Source organism: Olea europaea, chromosome 12 (assembly GCF_002742605.1).
Source record: "Olea europaea var. sylvestris chromosome 12, O_europaea_v1, whole genome shotgun sequence".
NCBI classification, from domain to species: Eukaryota; Viridiplantae; Streptophyta; class Magnoliopsida; order Lamiales; family Oleaceae; genus Olea; species Olea europaea.
In genome coordinates this window covers 16,810,929-16,829,610 of record NC_036248.1, presented here as the reverse complement: position 1 = coordinate 16,829,610, position 18,682 = coordinate 16,810,929, and the positions used below count along the sequence as shown (strand labels likewise).

Below are 18,682 nucleotides of genomic sequence, written 5' to 3'. Positions count from 1 at the left end.
ATTTAGCAGCAGAGGTCCCCAACCTTTGGCACCTGTTGCACTTTGGTTCCCGAGCTATGAAAAGGAGCATTCATGTCCTGAACCTTTCATTTTGGTATCACTTAAAAATGCCCATTTACCCTTTAAGTCAAAATCAATAATTAATTTCAATCATACGTTTCATAAGGTTTACAACTTTTCAACAATATATTTCATCAATTTTTATTAAAAGTTGCTAAAGTTTTGATTTTAATATCAACTAAACTAGCATAATTTTATAAGAGAGAAACGATAAAAACAGACGATTGACTTCTTTACTTCACTTACCCACTCCTATCCAAATTAGTTTTGCTACAAGTACATAAAAAATTTGATAGAATTCTTAAAGGGAGATATGAGGTAGTTTTTCATTGATTTTTTACACAACAAACACAGAAAATGCATCATACACGTGTTTTGAGCGCAGCATCTGTACCATTCGTGTTAATAATTTCCTATGCCTATGGAATTATTTTATCCAAATAATGCATTTGGGTTAGGTCCACCGACATGCGTCACCCGAGACAAATTTTGCACCAAAACTAACAGCTCGTAGAAATCTAGGGTTGGATGGAATTGGGCTGTTTCGAGGGAGAAAAAAGTTAAAATAATGAGAACCAAACATGCCGTTTAATCTACAGTTATCTAGGAAAGAATCCTGCTATGCTTAAAGTCGGAGGATGGTGATTTATGATATATTTATCATTACGAAGATTCGATCCAGTACAAATAATGTCGATTTATTCATGATACATACACATGCTCATAGAGAAACAAACATTAAGCTGTCACTGCCTTCAATCCCAAACAAATTCTGGCGACTCTTTGTATGGTGCGTTTCAATGAGATTTCCAGAGTGGAAAGAAGCAGCACTGGAAAGGCTACTGATTTCCCTCAATTCTTTTCGAATTCCCCACAATATCTCTGCACATATCCTCATAGAGGGTCTTGATTGTCTCGAAGGAGCAAGGCATTGCCTAGCTAGTTTCAGCACCTTTTCAACTGCCTGAATTGATCCTCCATTTCTTCTCAAATTTGGATCCATTGCTACAACGGCTTCACCGTCTTTTAATCTCCTCAATGCCTGAATAGAAATTAACACACTGCAGCTTTATGAATAGAAACTATGCAAGATAATCGATCGTGCATGAATCCTGTACAACTGTCCAAACACTACAAATTGATCTATATTTTCATCTTTATTCGACGTGGGATTTATCCCTTAACATGTCTCGCAAGATGATGTCTCGTTTGATTTGAAATCCATATGCACATTTTTGAGTTTTAATCAGATCGAATTATCCGTTGGGACTTAATAGACTATGATACCACATTAAGATTGGAGATTCCATCTTAAAATGTCAACTTTATTAAAAATAGTTTAAACCCTTTATATTTTCATCTTTATTCGACGTGGGATTTATCCTTTAACAATATTCTCGAATCTTATTTTCTTCTATAATTCATGTTCAGAAGCAGTGAGTTTGATGATATTTCCATAAACTTACCCATCTTGTGGTTATTCTCTCATCAGGCCTTCTCTTTGATTCAATGGGATTTCTTCCCGTGATTATCTCCACAAGTAACACGCCGAAGGAGTAAACATCGCTCTTTTCAGTAAGCTGATACGTCCTGACGTATTCAGGATCCAAATAACCAGCAGTTCCTTTTACCTGTGTGGAAATGTGAGTGACCCTAGGATCTTCAACACCTAACCTCGCGAACCCAAAGTCCGCCACTTTTGCACGTAGTTTATCTGTGATAAGTACGTTTGAAGCTTTTATGTCCCGGTGGATGATTGGAGGATCTGCAATGTAAATAGATTGATCAACTTTATTGATATATCTTGATGTTATGGACTCGACATAACTGGACACAATTGGAGACGAGAACAAAAAGTGTTATTACTTCTTATTCCCCAAAAACAGACTCTCTTCTGGTAAGAGCTACTTGAATTTTTGAAATAACACAAACGTATTGGACAATATTTATATGTTGTTCTCGCCCATCTTGCCTAATCCAATGTACAAAACATTCTCTGTAATGATTAAAACTTATCAGCTTGCCTGTGTATGCGTGTAGATAGGTAATTGCATGAGCTATATCAGTGGCAATATCCAAACGTTCTGTGATGTCAAGCCCATTTCCTCGTTTCCCTGCACCACAAATTTGTGAGGTGATAGAATAATCTATTTTTTATCCAAGTGTTTGAGGTAATTTAAGGTATATTCTCCAACGGAGACCACTCAATCAAGATATTAATCTTTGTACAAAGTTGTTTGTACAGGGAAAATTGCCAGATGCTGATATGGTGGATTATGATTGGCTGTTTTAAATCTGTCTTTTGTGCAAAATCCAATGAAATTTTGACACTTAGCATTCTGGCTGTACATGTAGCGTATCTCTTAATCTTTTCTTGGCTTGGCCATACACATGCTGTACAACATTATATCGAGGTTTGTCCACTTCACATAATCAGAGTAATGGATACCAGGAAGCTAAGAACTTTCATTGAAGTGCATTTTTAAGGTATCATTAGACCTACCGTCCAAATGTTCCCGGAGTGTTCCATTGCTCACATATTCCACAACTACAATCCTCTCTGCTGCATGCTCCACATACCCATGAAGCCTTACTAAATTTATATGCTCAATCTTTGATAAGGCAAGAATTTCATTTTTGAACTCCTCTGACATATTCGGGTTATATTTATCCTGTCAAAACATAACATTTGTTATGTGCTTTTTTAACTAAATTGGACATGTCTCGTTTAATGTACCAAACATGGATACTTCGTAAACATTTCTCACCACTTTAGCACGTTTTACGGCGACAGTGAGTCCATTCTCGAGTTGTGCCTTGTAAACAGTTCCGAACCCTCCCTCCCCGATTTTATTTGCTGGGGAGAAATTTCTGGTGGCTTTATATATTCCTTCTAACGATAATTTGATTCTTAAATAGCCTGTTTCAATTTCTGAAGATGCATAAGAACTGGAACGCCTATGTCTTGATGAATACCTTCTCTGACTTGAAGCTGAAATAATAATTCACCAGAATAACATTTGATATAAAAAACCAGTTACATGATGGCTTAGCAGAGACTAGAACAGATGCTGATCTGATCTGATCTGAAGATATTATATAGAAATTTTATTTATTTTTAAAGCCACATAACTCAATTATCAACATTGGGCTGTTTTACAGAAGATATATACAGAAATTAATTTTATCGAGTAGAGATGTCGAGTGAACTTACACGAAATTTCTTCACTGTGACAGTGTGTTTTATTTGATTCAACTTGATCTCCAGTGGAGTTTTCTGTCTTTTCCCGAAATAAAAATGCAGAAAAGAAACGTCCCACTTTTCTTGCTGCGGTTTTGATGTAATCATTTAACCCAGAAAAGTACTTCCGATGCTTCTGATTATTGTATTTTCCGCTTATATAGTCATCCAAAGTAGGATTCTGTTTTCTATTTTGGCGACGGCGAATGACGAGAGGGCTGTCCATTTTCTTCATCTGCAAGCTGCTCAAATCTTCGGCTACGTTCGGAATCTTTAATATTTCTCATTCAAGAACTACGATCTTTAGCTGTAGTTTGAACCATTTCTTTGTATTTGAGAAAAAAACTTCTAAATTAGTAGGAAGGAACCTTAATCCCAGAAGAAACTGGTGTGTCTGATTATAATTCATTTTCCATGTTGTCAAACTTGGACTAATTCAACTTTTTCTTATTATTTGCTCTTGTTAATCAAAATATCGTAGCACACAGATTCCTCAGAACATAATTTTTGAACTAGCAAATAAGTAAATTACTTCGCGTCAATGAAAAGCAAATATACATATATTTGGCTGAAATGTTCAAACTGAATGCGAAAGGGAAGTATTTTTATAATTCAAACATGTATGCAATTTCTTATTATTCTTTTATACATTTTACTGCAAATTATTCCATCGGATTCAACTATATACAATTTTAAGTAAAAGCAAAATTAACATATTAGCAAATCTTTGAAAGTAGTGACTAATTTCTAGAGGTCTTAATTAAGGTTAATGTTGAAGCCTATTGTTTTTTTATTTATTTATTTATTTTCTTTTTGGAAATTGACTAATATTTTTTTGAAAAAATTAGTAGAACTCAATCTATAACATTAATGAGCCGCTAGAAAATGTTGTCATCAGGCATGCTAATGACTAAAAGAAGGAATAATCGTCTCAAGAATATGTCGAACCAAGCTGTTTCAATTTACATTATGCAACCAAATCTTCAATATATTTATATTTTGTTTAGCAAGATAGTGATCGTTTCAAGAATAATAATAAAGGGGAAATATGGTATTTACCTATTATTAGCATGACCATTTTTTATTATTTTTTTTTTATTTGCTGCACTAAAACAAGAAGGTTTTTTTATTTTTTACTTTTATTTTTAATAAGTGATCTGATAAACTATGTTTTTTACTAGCCCAATAATGATCCACATACCAATATCAAGTGACTTATTTTTGATATGATTGATGCTTGTGACTCACATTAGGTCAACATCTAGCATTTACTTACAATGGGTGTGATGGTCGATTGATGGCTATTATTTAGTAGGGAAGTCACTTAGTCATGCATGCCAATTTAAGTCCAAGCTATTAATTGGTGAGAATTTGAGGTAGGACGACCTACGCAATTGACATACTTATCCTAATTAAGTATCTTCGAACAACCATTATTATGAATATGGTGACTATTGGCAGTGTCTTATTTTACGCCTATAATAAATAAGAGCAACAATCATGCTCTGTGACATTTTTCTTGACAGAATGTCACATTCAAGTGAGACATTCTATTATTGGACATAAAAAAAAAATGCGCTCAATGATTTTTTTGCAAACATAGGTGGCAAAATGTGATATACAAATGGCAAAATCCTAAGAGCAAATATCCACACATGTCCAATAGCTTTGAAGCCACATCATCAAAATGAGGTTCTATAAAAGGAGGCAAAATCACGAGTAAAACTTTGATGCATGTTTTTCATTCTTAAGCTTATTTCCTATATCCATCTCCTTTGTATACTAATTTTTACATCGAATTCACAATGGGAGACATAGTTAAGGAGACATTTTTCTATTTGGCCTATCACTATTCCTTTTTATTGAAATGTTTATATTATCCTTAATGAAATAATTATTTCTATATTGCAACATATATCATAATCTTTTAAATATTTTATCTTCTATTTTGAATATAAATCATTCTATGATCTAATAAATAAGAATAATCTGCAACATATATTTCATAATTTCTAATTAAAATACAATATCCTTCAAATGGTAGATTTATATTTTCTAATTCATAAATAATATTCTTTATTTTTCCTAACATTCTTTCTAATAGATTATCTCATCCTTCAATTGTATATCCTGACATTTATTTATACAAATAATCATTGATTAATCCCTACGATTCTTTAAAATCTTAAAAAGATTCATTCTAATTTTAGCAAAAGTTTAATAGTTTTACATTAGGTTTGACCTGGATTTTTATTTTTAGAACGAGTTACCTTCAAAATCTGAATCTGTAAACTGCTTCTTTCAACGGCCTCCTACCTTCACGAAATTGTTACTATTTCAACTACTTGTTCTCACTGTATCAATTTCTAAAGAATAAAATTCTAGACTTCTGTTAAAGAAAAACATTCTTTTTTGCTAAAATAAGAAGGAAACTTTTTATCAGATTCTTCAAAAATTTATGGGAATAAAGATTTAGAAACTCATATTCATATCAAAATATTGGAGTTTTTATTTCTATCAGAATTTATACAAGACTTCTATTTGGTACAAAGGGATTTCCAGAAAAACTGATTTTTCAAACTGGGAATAGTTTTAAGAGTAACTATTGCTTACAACTCGAGATTTCAAGATAAGGTGAGATGATCTCTATATCTAACAATATCTCTATTTATACAAGTTTATGAGATTCTATTACATTATTGAATATATCAGCAAAGACACACTTGTCTCTCTATTATTTTCCTCCTTGGACTTACATCTTCACATGCTGTTTCAACTTTTTATCCAAAGAGTATCTTTTTCTATTATTGCTCTTTTTTTTTTCAATGTCTTCACATGCAGTTGGGGCACTCCCTTAGCTGACAAGACTCTTTTATAGTGGTAGGACATCCTGGAAATTGATATATATCGAATTTTGTAATATAGTCCTTTAAAATTTCTGATTTTCCATATCCTCAATTGGATACCAGCTTCCAAGTTTCATATTGGCACAAGCATGGAAATTTTTTATCAAACAAATTTTTGGCAATGTTGTAGATGGCTTTAATTCCAAGTGCTCTTCTATGTTTGATCCATGATTTTGTCACTATCAAAATTTTTCTATTATTTTCTGTAACATCTATTTAAAAATTGACTGCAACATATCCAATTGAGATTATATGTTCAAATGGATAGTAAACAACTCCATCATATTCTGGACTTATTGAATAAAATTTCAAATATATTTTTCATCCCTCGACAAATCTGGATACTTCTTTTATGAATATGTCATCAAATTCGAAATTTCAATCAAATCTTTTCCCGAATAAATTAAATCCATGAATTCATAATCTGCCATAATTTTTATAAATGAAGAGTCTCCTCCTTCCATAGTTGTTATTCTGGGATAAACATTATTTTTCGGAGAGATGAAATATGAATCACTCATTTTTATTTCATAAGCAATTTTGACTATTTCGGCATATTTTTCTTCTTTTGGATCTAAAGGGATTTTATCTTCTTGGTCTATGATGCTGATTGTTTTGGTATCTCTTTTATCACCATGTATCATAACTTTTTTGGTTGATGATACTCAAATGGAATCTCTTTTATTATCAGTTGGTATGTTGTCACGTTTGGGTTCACTGCTGCTTCCAACTGTCCCTGTTTGGTATTAATTTGGAAAATTCATTTCTGAGCTCTTTGGTATATCTGTCTCGGATAATATATCTTTTAATTGTGCTGCAATAGCATCAACTTGATTTTTGAGTTCTATGGCATATTTATGATGCTCAATAGTGATATTCAACAGTATTTTTATATTTAAGTTGAACATCTCTTAGATCTAGATTGCTCCAGAGTTTATATATTCAAATTCTTCTTTAAGAATATCTGTCATTTGTTGTATATGTAGGATATATTGGTATAATTTCATGACCTTGGTTTTATCCATCGGCAAATTCTATGTTTCTACTGAAAAAATCTGCATGAAAATTATTAACTTCTTTAATATGGACTATATCAAAATTATAAAATGTTAAATAAGCTTGCCATCTATGGAGCCTTCTGTATTGAGGTTCTGATGATAGTTTATTCCTGACTAATCCTGCAACTTGAGAATTATCAGTTTCAATAGTAAATTTATCGGATAATAAAAATAATGAGAATTTCTTTATTCCTCTAATAATTGGTAGTAACTATTTCTCATGAGTAGTATAATTTATTTTTGTTTGGTTAAAGGTTCCACTTGAATATCTACAAATTTCATTTAGATCTGTTTTTATATTGTTGTCCAATATTTATCTGACGCATCAGTATCAACGATAATTATCTTTTTCATTTGGTAATCTTAATTTTAGTAAATTTTTGCATTCTTCTTTTAATGATTTAACTATTTCTATATGTTTTTCATTCCATCCTTTAGTATTTATTTTTTTTAAGTAAAATTTGGATTTTATGTCTTTTTTTAGAAATATTTTCAATAAATCCTTTTGCACAATTTAAACATTCTAAAAAAAAATTTATTTGTTCTTTGGATTCTAATTTATCTAGAAAACTTTCTATCTTTTTTGGATATATGAGTCTGTAATTTTATCCCTCTTTTATCTATTGATAATTCAAGAAAATCTATCTCTTATTTTTCTATTATAGATTTCTTTTTAGATAGTACAATTCATTCTTTTTTACATTCGTTAATAAATTGGATTAAATAATTTCTATATTTTTCTTTACTATTAGAACATATTAATATATCATCTATATAAACAATTAGAAATTCATTAAACCTTTTAAATATATTATCCATCTTTTATTGTTATATTTGTGGTGCATTTTTTGGACCAAATGACATAACTAACCATTCATATTTTTCTTGAGATGTGTTAAATACAGTATATTGTATACTATCTTTTTCCATTTTTATTTGCCAAAATCCTGATTTACAATCAAATTTAGAATAATATTGTTTTCCTTTTGCAAGGTTTAACCATCAAATTTAGTATATTTGTTTAATTCTTTATAATTTATGACCATCCTAACTTTTCCTCTAACTTGTTCAGAATGTTTCATAAATATAAAGGCTGGACTATTATGAGGTCCATTAGTAGGTCGAAGAAGTTTTTGTTCTAACAATTCTTTTATTTGATTTTTAAATTCTTGTGTATCTTCTATATTATACATCATTGGTCTGACTCTTATTATAACATTTTCTGTTAATTCTATTTTGACTTTTGGGTGACGTGGTTTCTAAAATAATAATGGATTTTCTCCATAAATATTTTCTAGTTGTTCAATGATTTTTTCTATATTCATTTTTATTCCTATTTTTAGAACTTTTTTATATAATATTCTTTTATTTTTTTATTTCATTTTATATGTTTAGTTTTTTCTCCCATTTATCACCACGTTAGGCTGACTGAACTCTATAAGGTTTAAATTCTCTAAAAAAATTTAATAAGTGTCCACAAGATGTTTGTAGCATTATCATATAATTATTTTGTTTATAATATTGAAATTATTGTATGAAGTTATTTCCTAATAATGTATCACATTCTCATTTATCATATTTATAAATTTTATTTATTGTTACTTGTTTACTTCCAAGAATTATACTAACTTTATAAGCACTATTAATTGTTTGAATACTTTCTCCTGTAATTTCAGTTATTTTTATATTACTATTATCATTCCATAATTTTATTAAAATTTTTTTAAATATTGTTATATCACTTCATGTATCTATTGAAACACAAGTTGTTATATTTATTTCTACAATAGTAATTTGTATATACACAGCTAATGGAAAACTTATCTGATTATTCATCTAATTCTTTTTACATAATGTAGTTTGTCCATTATGAACAATATATAATCTCTCTTTTTATACTATAATCTTCTAATCCATTTAGAAAATTCATTTCTAAAAGTATATGGGGGTTTATATCCATACTCTTATCTATGTAACATGGTACTAAAAGATCTATTCCTCCTATTTTTATTGGTGCCTTAACTTTTAAATCTGTAATATGTACACGTCCATCAAAATTTACATACTTATAATGCTCAATTTTATGAGTTATTAAACATTTATTTCTAATCGAAGTTATATGACATTCACTAGCTTCTGTGTCTATCAATATATTTGGTCCATTTATATATTCTCTTCCATTATAATATTCTCCTTCTATTTTCGTATTTCCAGCATTCATATATAGTTTTACTTCTTTTATTTTGTTGATTTCTTCTAACTGATTTTTATTAGGTATTTTAAAACTTTTTGATTTTTTAATTAATTTTTCATCCTTAAATATTATATTATTAGAACATCCTCCTTCATTTAATTCTGTTATTTCAGATTTACTTTTTTTATGCTAAATTCATATTCTTCTGAAATTAAACTTATTTGTTTATTTGATTATATTATTTTACTAATATCTTTACATTCTTTATGAACTTCAATATATGGTTTATTAGAATAAATATTCCCATAATTAGAATTAGTAAATGTTTCTAAAGGTCTATATTCTATAGTCATAATTTGATCACCTGGTTGCACGATATCATCTCTATGAAAATTAAAATGTAGTCCTAAATTTTCATTAAAGTTTATATCTTTTAATGATACACAATATTTTGAATAACACGTAAACATAATTTTTTTGATATGCTAAATTTCTTTTTACTATTTCTAAATGACTATCTTCTAAATTTATTATTTTTCCATCATGTAAAGTTATAGTTAAGGGTGAGGCTATCCCTTCTCTAAATAGTGATTTAAACATTATTTGTATTCTTACTAAATAAATATATTGGATTTTTTCACTTTATTTTTTACTAATCTTTGTTAATAGTTTTTCAACTGTATTTTTTGTTAAAAGATTTAATTTATATTGTCCATAAATTGTTCTTACATTTATAATTTTTTCTATTTTGTAATATTTATTTATTGCTATTCTTTCTCTTTTCCAAAATTTATAAAAGACTTCCCATTTTCCTATTTTTAAGTCTAAAGATAATTTTTGTAATTTTCGAAACTTGTTATTATTAAAAGTGACTCTTAAACCATATCCTTCTATTCTTTCATATTCTTGTATATTTATATTATTACTTTCCATTTCCTCAATTTCTCTATTTAGATCCTGATTCATCATCTGTTTCACTTATATATATTTCTTGATTATAGTATTCTTCAATATCTTATATTTCACTTAATTCATCTTTTATTTCTAAATATTCTTTTGTGATATTCTAACTTTTTTTTTTATCACAATCAGGGCTTATATGACACATTTCTCCACAATTTCAACATTTACATTGACTTTTATTTTTTTTTTTATTCTTTTGTTGATTATATGAGTTATTTTTTCTTTTATAATATCTTTTTCTAGGTTTTATATATTTTTTTATTAAAATTCCTAAATTTTTTAAATTTTTTATTTTTATACTTTCTTTTATTAATTTTTTTTAGGATTACATCCCCAGGGGTTTCCATATCTTCACAACATATTTTAGTTAATTTTTCTGATTTTTTCATTAATTGTCTTTGTTGACATATATATGCAAGTTTTTCAAATAAATTTTTTATTCTTGAGCCTAAAGTTCTAGGTATTCGAATATTATCTCTAACATATTTTTCAAATTTCATTTTAAAATATATTCCCCATGAACCTAGTAACTTATTATAGTACATGTCTTGGTATACTTCTTGGTTTTCATTACTATAAAATTGAACATAATAGTAATATTTAAAGTCACAAGTATATTTTTTAATTTTACACATATTACATATTGTTAAATTTATTAATTTTATTCTAGCATTATTTTTTTCTCTTATTGATTCTTTTTCAGAATTTCTTATCCAATTTTCTCCTAAAAATTCATTTGAAATATACTCTATTAACTTTTCTATACCTTGTCTATCTGACTTTATTATTTCTATTTGTACATTTCTTTTTATTAATGTTTTTGTATCATTGCTTATTCATTCCCATCAATTTCTAACATCTCCTTCAAATGATGCTATTAAGAAATCTATTATTCTTTCAGTACTTTCCCACATGTCATCTTTATTATATAAAAATAATAGTATCATTGAATCTGCCCAAATTAATAAAGTTTTTTAGTATCTATTTTACAATTTAAATCTAGTTTTGTTCATTCATGATTAATTGGTTTATCATAATTATCATTTAAATCAAATCTATCTTTATATTTATTTTCTTTATGTGGTTGTCTACTTCTTACTTTATCATAGAATTGTCTATATGATTTATTATATATAGGTGCATAACTTTTATCTGTATCATATAATTCATGTTTAGAGGTTCCTGCTGGATTAAGTTTTCCTCCAGTATTTATTAAAAATTGTATTCACTTATATCAGTTAAACTTAATTGATCAAAATTTTCTATTAATAAATCTAATTTTTCATTCATTTTTTATCTTTTTTTTCTACTTTTAATTTTCCTAATGATTTTTCTCTAGATTTTTCTTTCTCTTCTAATATTTATGGTAATATTTTTTTTTCTAAATTCATCATCTATACTTCCTATTTCTATTACTATATTTCCTTTTTTTATATGTTTCTTTCCTGTTCGAGTCATTTCTTTTTCTATAAGTTTTTTTGTCTATTTTCTTATCCTTATTTTTATTATTTTCTTTTAATTCTCTAATTTCAATTTTTAATATATTTATATTGTTTTTTGTTTCTTTTATTTCATTTCTTAATTCTTGTACATCATTTATTAACATTTTTATTAATGATTTTAATTCTTCCATATATTCACTTATTGACATCTTAATTTTTTCTTATTTTTAACTTATAGGTTAATTTGCATCTTTTATCTTCATTTTTATCTATTATTTTTTCAAATATTCTCTCAGTTATATCTGGATATACTAATTCTTCTTTTACTATAGTAAAATATCTACTCTCAAGTCTTAATCTTTCACATTTTAATTTTATTAATTGTCTATTATTTGATATTCTCATTCCTTTTGGTATTAACATTATATTTCGTATTTCCTCTTGTATTTTTTTCATTTTTATAAGTAATTTATTCAATTTTAAATGTGTATTATCACTTGTACTCATACTTTTCTTTGTAATATAAATTATTTTCTTCATCTTCATATATATTAATAATTTTTTCATATGTATATATATCCTTTATTTTTTCTATTATTAATTTTTCTAATATTTGTTCATTTATTTCTCTAGGCAACTCTTTAATTATTGTTAGTGTCATTATTTTTAATCTATTATGAATAGGTTTTAAAAATATATAACTTCCTCTCTCTTCTTTTAAACGCCAATAATTATCTTTTTATTTTTATTTTAATTTTCATGATCTCTATGCTTTTATCAAGATGTAAATATTTGTGTATTGTAATCAATTATTATTTTAAAGATATATAATCTAAATATTCCTTTAATTTTCTAATAGTTAATCTGTTATTTATTAAACTTATATAAAATCTAAGTGTTAATTTAAATTTAAAGATTTTTACCTCTTCAAGTAATCTATTTTTTATAAGTTTTCTCATAATCTCTATGGCTCTGATACCAATAAGAGAGGGGGCTACTTAGAGCGAAGAAAAATCAAATAAATCAAATTAAAAGTATTAATCAAATAAATCAAATAAAAACTATCAAATTTCAACAATATTTAATTTTAAGGACTCAAATAGAGGATTTCTATATTATAGTGTCTTATTATGTAATAGCCAAATGAAGGGCATTTTTGGTATGTAAATTGACCAAATGTCATTTTGAAAAAGTGGCCATCTTTTAAAGGCTATTTCCATGTATTTCGCCATAGTCAAGCCACTATTGCGAGTCTCTCAGCCACTTATCACCACCTTCAATGGAGATCTACGCCATCATCAATCATAAAATATGGCAATTTTGGGAAGGAAGTTGATGATGGAGACTGCCAAAATGCTTCTCTCATTTTACAGGGCTATAACGACGCCAATAAAATTTATAATCAAGAAAAATCGACCAACTTTCATAATTGTGAGGCCAAGGCCCTTTATTCCCAAAAGTTTATTTTAACTCACTACAAATATGTTGAAAAATAATAGCAAAGAATAGTGTTACCGTAATTTATATTTGGGCATAGTAACGACGTTTGGATGGTTTTGAACGGTCGAGGCAAGAGTTCGACTCTTTCTCCTTAAAACGATAATGCCTCGCACTGGTACTAACGGTATTGCAGCACTCGTTTCCCAAGATACAACGACTTCGTCTTGTAATAGTAGTACTCCAAATTACAAGACCCGACGAACCCGTAAAGTTTAGATCTCTCCACACACACTAGAAGACTGAAATGCACGAAAAGTAATTTTCGAGGACTGAATTATAAAACAGAAATTATGCAAGGACAAAGGGATAATTTCGGGAGAGTAGAAAATCAATTCTGATTTTTGAAATGAATAAAAATCGGGGTATGGGAGCCTATTTATAAATGTTGAAAGGTTGTGTCCCAACAGACACAACTGCCGAAAAGTTGTGTCCAAAAGACACAAACTGTTTGGACAGTTAACCGCCACTTTGGACAGTCAACCGTCACTTGGACAGTCAATCGCCACTTCGACAGTCAACCGGCTAAATTCTAGAAGTACCGTACCACGTGTCACACGCAGAAAATTCGGGGAAGGAAAAAAAATTAATAACATAAAATATATTATTATTATTATAATAATAAAATAATATAATTAAATGTTATTTTACCAAAAAATATATATCAGATTGGCCCAAGCCCAAGATCCACGACTCGTGACCATTCAAAGACTATTGGTACCCCTTGGGGTCCAAACCCAAATCCCAAATTTGAACTATATAAGGTGGTTTATATCCTTCTAGTTTTCCTATGTGGGATTGGTATTTTCCAATTTCCCACCTATTTTATTTCAACATCAAGTGGGCATTTTTTGGCCTTAATTTCTCATTCACCCTAAATTGGTTTTGAGAAAATAAATATACCATATTAATCTAATCGTGGAGTAGAACACATTTGGTCAAAGAAATCTTATTTCCGATTAACGGGACCCACTAAATTAATTGGTCAAAAGTTGGTCAAACCAACTAATTAAAACCAATTTTTCCAACAAAATATTTATCGTATCCATTTTTCCTTAGCCATAGTTCACATATTTTTGGCATAGTTCATATATTGATATTGGAGTCATGTCTAAAATGTTACTTCCTTCGTCCCATAAAGATAAGACTTGTTTCTACCAAAAAAACATATATACTTTTAATAAAAAAAGAAACCTATAATTTAGGATGGACGAAAAGGGTAATCTGACATATTTTTTTGGGATTAAAGGAGTAAATGAATGTCCGGTCTAAATAAATCAGTAATGAGTCATGGGGGAAGTTCTGCCACGTGTCAAACTTGAAGCCTTATCCTTCCAAGATGATCATTTATTGGATGAGATTTACCATCTATGAAAATTCCTGCAAATAAAAATAAGAAAAGAAAAAAAGGAGAAAAACGAAGATAATATACTTGTGGAGAGTGCGTGCCCAAAACATAAGCATTTCTCTTGCACAATTTATAACAGCTCTAATTCAGTCAATTGGAGATTGTAATACCACACAAAACAGAGAAGAGGACTACCAAGATGGCTTCTTTGAACTTATTCTTTACTCCGATAGTCGCCACCCAAAGAAGAGTAAGAACTGCAGCCACGGCGGCTAAGTCATCCGGCGGTGGCAGTGAGGAGAAGGGACCGCTAGATTGGATCATTGGGGCATTACAGAAACAAGACCAGTTCTATGAGACTGATCCAATCTTGAAGAAGGTGGAAGCGAAGAATGGCAGCACCGCCAAAAACTCCGTCGCAGTTCCGCCAAAGAAGAAAAATGGTGGAGATGGTGGTTTTGGGCTTGGTGGCCTCTTTGCCAAGAAATGAAATGGGATGATTTCTACTCATCTGTCTGTCAGTTTGTTATCTTTTTTAAAATTAAATTTTCTTTTCATAATTCAGTTGCACATTTGACTTTGAAATTGTACACTTAATTTGATGTTCAACTACAACATTCCAAAATTTTAAACCTATATAAATCTATCTGCCTCCATGTATTTAATATAAGTTTCTATAAGTGGCTTTGCGTGCAGCTTCTTCTTCATCAATACTCTTACCACCTGTGAAAACTGTCAAAAAATGAATTGCGTCACCGATTATAAGCTCAGGATTAGACTGTATATAGTCACGGTGAATTATACATAGTTCTTCAACTACGTAGAGCTAAACAATCATGCTATATGTACGGAAATGGTTAACAATTTTTCGAACAGATTGCCAACTGTCGAGATTTAATTGGCTATTGGACAAAAAAATTTAGCCAATGATGTGTAGCCATCTGTACATCCGTAATGATTTCTATACATTTTATTTATACAAGGAGCTTCATTTTGAGATAAATATATTCACTGAGATGTATATCCCAGCAATTTTTGCTACATGTACAAAAATGATTGACAGTATTTTTGATAGGTTGCTAACTTTCAAGATTTAATTGGACGTTGGACAGAAAACACAGTTCAACCAGCTAATGCAATGTTACCACCTGTACATTTGTAATGTTTTCTGTACATTTCATCTGTGAAAAGAGCTTAATTCATAGCTGGTTCGTACAACTGCAACTGCAACTGCAACTGCACTGGTGATGGTTCTGAAGAACTGGGGAGTTAGATGGGAACAAGCAACTCTGAAGGCATCATATAGGTTTTCCACTTCATTTGCAACCCGGAATCATGAGGAACAAGAGAATTTGTAAGAAGTGTGTCCTTAATAAAAACTAAATCAATGATGTCATTCCATGCTAATATGCCACAGAGGTGCCACGATGTTCCATTGTCGATAAACCCCAGATATAGTCTAGTTCACACACACCAGCATGAATTTTGAGTGCATTTGTCCGATTAATCATCCATTTTGCATACCCTTTAGTTGATATCTGCTTTTGAAGGAGCCGGTCGTCTCTTATCACATCAACACCACCCCCTAGGCGCTGTTAGTGTATCAACAAAAGTTTGTAGGAATTCTATGGCTCGAATCTTTAATATTCTCTTATTTCTTACCTGTGTCTACTATTTAGGCACCCATTCTTACTAAGAAATTGTAAAACGTGCTTGCATGCTTATAACCGAGTTCCAAGTAGTGATACTTACTTGAAATCACAAAATCGAGGTTGAATTACTTGCCTTTGATTCGCTTGCTTTCCACACCATCTTGTACCTGCCTCTTGGTCAGACATTCGATCACAATGGAAGGAATTTGATAGTCACAATCCAAGAACTCAATTTGAGATGTTATATTCCAAAAATCAAGTCTTCTTCCTCATGTATTTTTCTTCCACTCCCTTTAACCCGAATTTCCTTTGTTTGCATTTTAGAGAGATGAATAATGGAAGTTGATTAGAGTTTTTGGAAGTGGGGAGGTTAACTTTTAAATTCAATTTTCAACTCCTTCCTCCAAAACTCATTTCCATGCAAATCGAATCGGGTCAACTCACATAGGCGACCCATTTTTTTAACATCTCCTACTCGCACATGATGAGCTTGACATGATTATAATATAATATCAATTATATTAATCTCAATATCTCCAAATTCATATAGGTAAATGGATCGTGCGACCAGCGAGTTAATTTAAGAGCACACAACATTATTCACCTGTTAGGGATATATAGCAGCTCTAGAAGAGGTATTATACTTCTCACTATACCCCAGATATATTTTGTAACACCAGTTCGAGTATTTCTGACCCCTCAATTCATTTTAGAGCATACTCAACTTTCTCATTTATATTGTATTCACAATTGTGTCACAAAACTCAAATAATTAACACAATTGTCCAGCCGGTGAATACAAGTTGAGGTGTTAGTTAAATAGTCTTCCTTTCCTACTTGAATCCCTTCATTTCAAGTCAGCTGCTTTCCTAGACATGTCCCATCAAACCGAATCAATCATAATTATTGACAACATGCTAAAATAGTAACACTGAAATAAAATTTTGAGAAACGGTCAAAAGTTATAAGGGTATATATAAGTGAGGTCAAATGTGCAACAGAGACTCACACAATGAAGAAGTAGGGATCAATTCTTTCATTTCTCATTGGTCGTTAAAGCACACTTGGTATGAAACACGTGTTACGATGTTTTCTCCCTTTCTCAGGGCGTATGTCTAATCTTGCAAATTAAATACATCGAACAAATCATAGTTCAGATATTTCTCGATATCTAACTTGAGTTCTCCTTATATTCATTTTCCAAGCATTCTCAAATTGAGAATTCGATCTGGCTACTAAACGGGTTTAATGGATAGAAAAATTCATTTCGATTACTTGTTGTAATCTCATCTTGATACCTTAACAGGGCGATTGGATCATGTACACAACATGATCACTATCAAGGCCACAGGATCATGTACACAACATGATCATTTTGTCTCATCTCAGTACATCTCAAAACGTCTGAGGCGATTGCTCATGTGAGTGAGCCAATCTCAACCCGTTGACATACTTTATATGTGCATACAAATCATTTATCTCATAATCCCAACATTAGATTACACATGAACTCAAAATTATTTATCTATGGGCACATAAAACTCAATCAAGAGTTTATTTGATACACCAAGCATCATATTCTACGAAATTCTATATTATCAACAAATATATCTCTAGACATCTTAGAGTATGATTATTACATATCATCATTTACGTAGATATATCACAAAGACACTTTCTTTGCTAATGGCTCTCATAGAATTATCATTAATTGTTTGGTTTCATCTTGATACTTGAGATCTTAACATATAAGATAGTTGCGTAACTATCATGGATCTCATATTCTCAACCAGTATCATTAGGTGCTCAATACATCCATACCAAACAATCTCTTTAGCTGCCAAGATATACATTTACAACATATGCTTCTTGCTACTCTATATAGCAAAAATGCACAAGTCAAAAAACTAATTATGCTCGACTGACTCTCATCTTAGTCAACAATTGTATATCTATTACAATCACAAGTTATTCGTTTGACAACGAAATAGAATAACTGACAAATATACCATTCAGGTATCACAATGCATTTTCTAAAGATAATATTGATGTCTACTGATTAGATCCATGACATGACCATTGTGTATATATCATAGTATACTTCTATCTCCTAACTTTTAATCGTACTAGATATGGTTCTCTGGATATTTCTTTATGCACTTATGAAATCTTTGGACATTTATGAAGACTTATATGATCACAATTACAATTCCACATGAGCATTTATAGTATAAAACTCTTATGATAGAGCAAGAACATACGAAAAGTATTCGTAGCACAAATCATACAATTTGCTAAACCCATGTCTTTTCTCTCAAAAA

General features: G+C 29.9%; 2 protein-coding genes across 2 annotated transcripts; one reads left to right on the top strand and one right to left on the bottom strand.

Moving 5' to 3' along the window:
- Positions 1 to 682: 682 nt before the first annotated feature.
- LOC111405902 (calmodulin-binding receptor-like cytoplasmic kinase 2) lies at positions 683 to 3,821 on the bottom strand. The gene is made up of 6 exons (XM_023034999.1): positions 3,275 to 3,821; positions 2,829 to 3,052; positions 2,564 to 2,732; positions 2,085 to 2,174; positions 1,527 to 1,825; positions 683 to 1,102 (listed from the first exon to the last, which is right to left on the bottom strand). The coding sequence occupies exons 1-6, from the start codon at positions 3,534 to 3,536 to the stop codon at positions 782 to 784; spliced, it is 1,365 nt and encodes a 454-aa protein (XP_022890767.1). The 5' UTR covers positions 3,537 to 3,821; the 3' UTR covers positions 683 to 781.
- A 10,938-nt stretch (positions 3,822 to 14,759) lies between these two features.
- LOC111405901 lies at positions 14,760 to 15,420 on the top strand. The gene has a single exon (XM_023034998.1). The coding sequence runs from the start codon at positions 14,909 to 14,911 to the stop codon at positions 15,197 to 15,199; it is 291 nt and encodes a 96-aa protein (XP_022890766.1). The 5' UTR covers positions 14,760 to 14,908; the 3' UTR covers positions 15,200 to 15,420.
- The last annotated feature ends 3,262 nt before the right edge of the window (positions 15,421 to 18,682 follow it).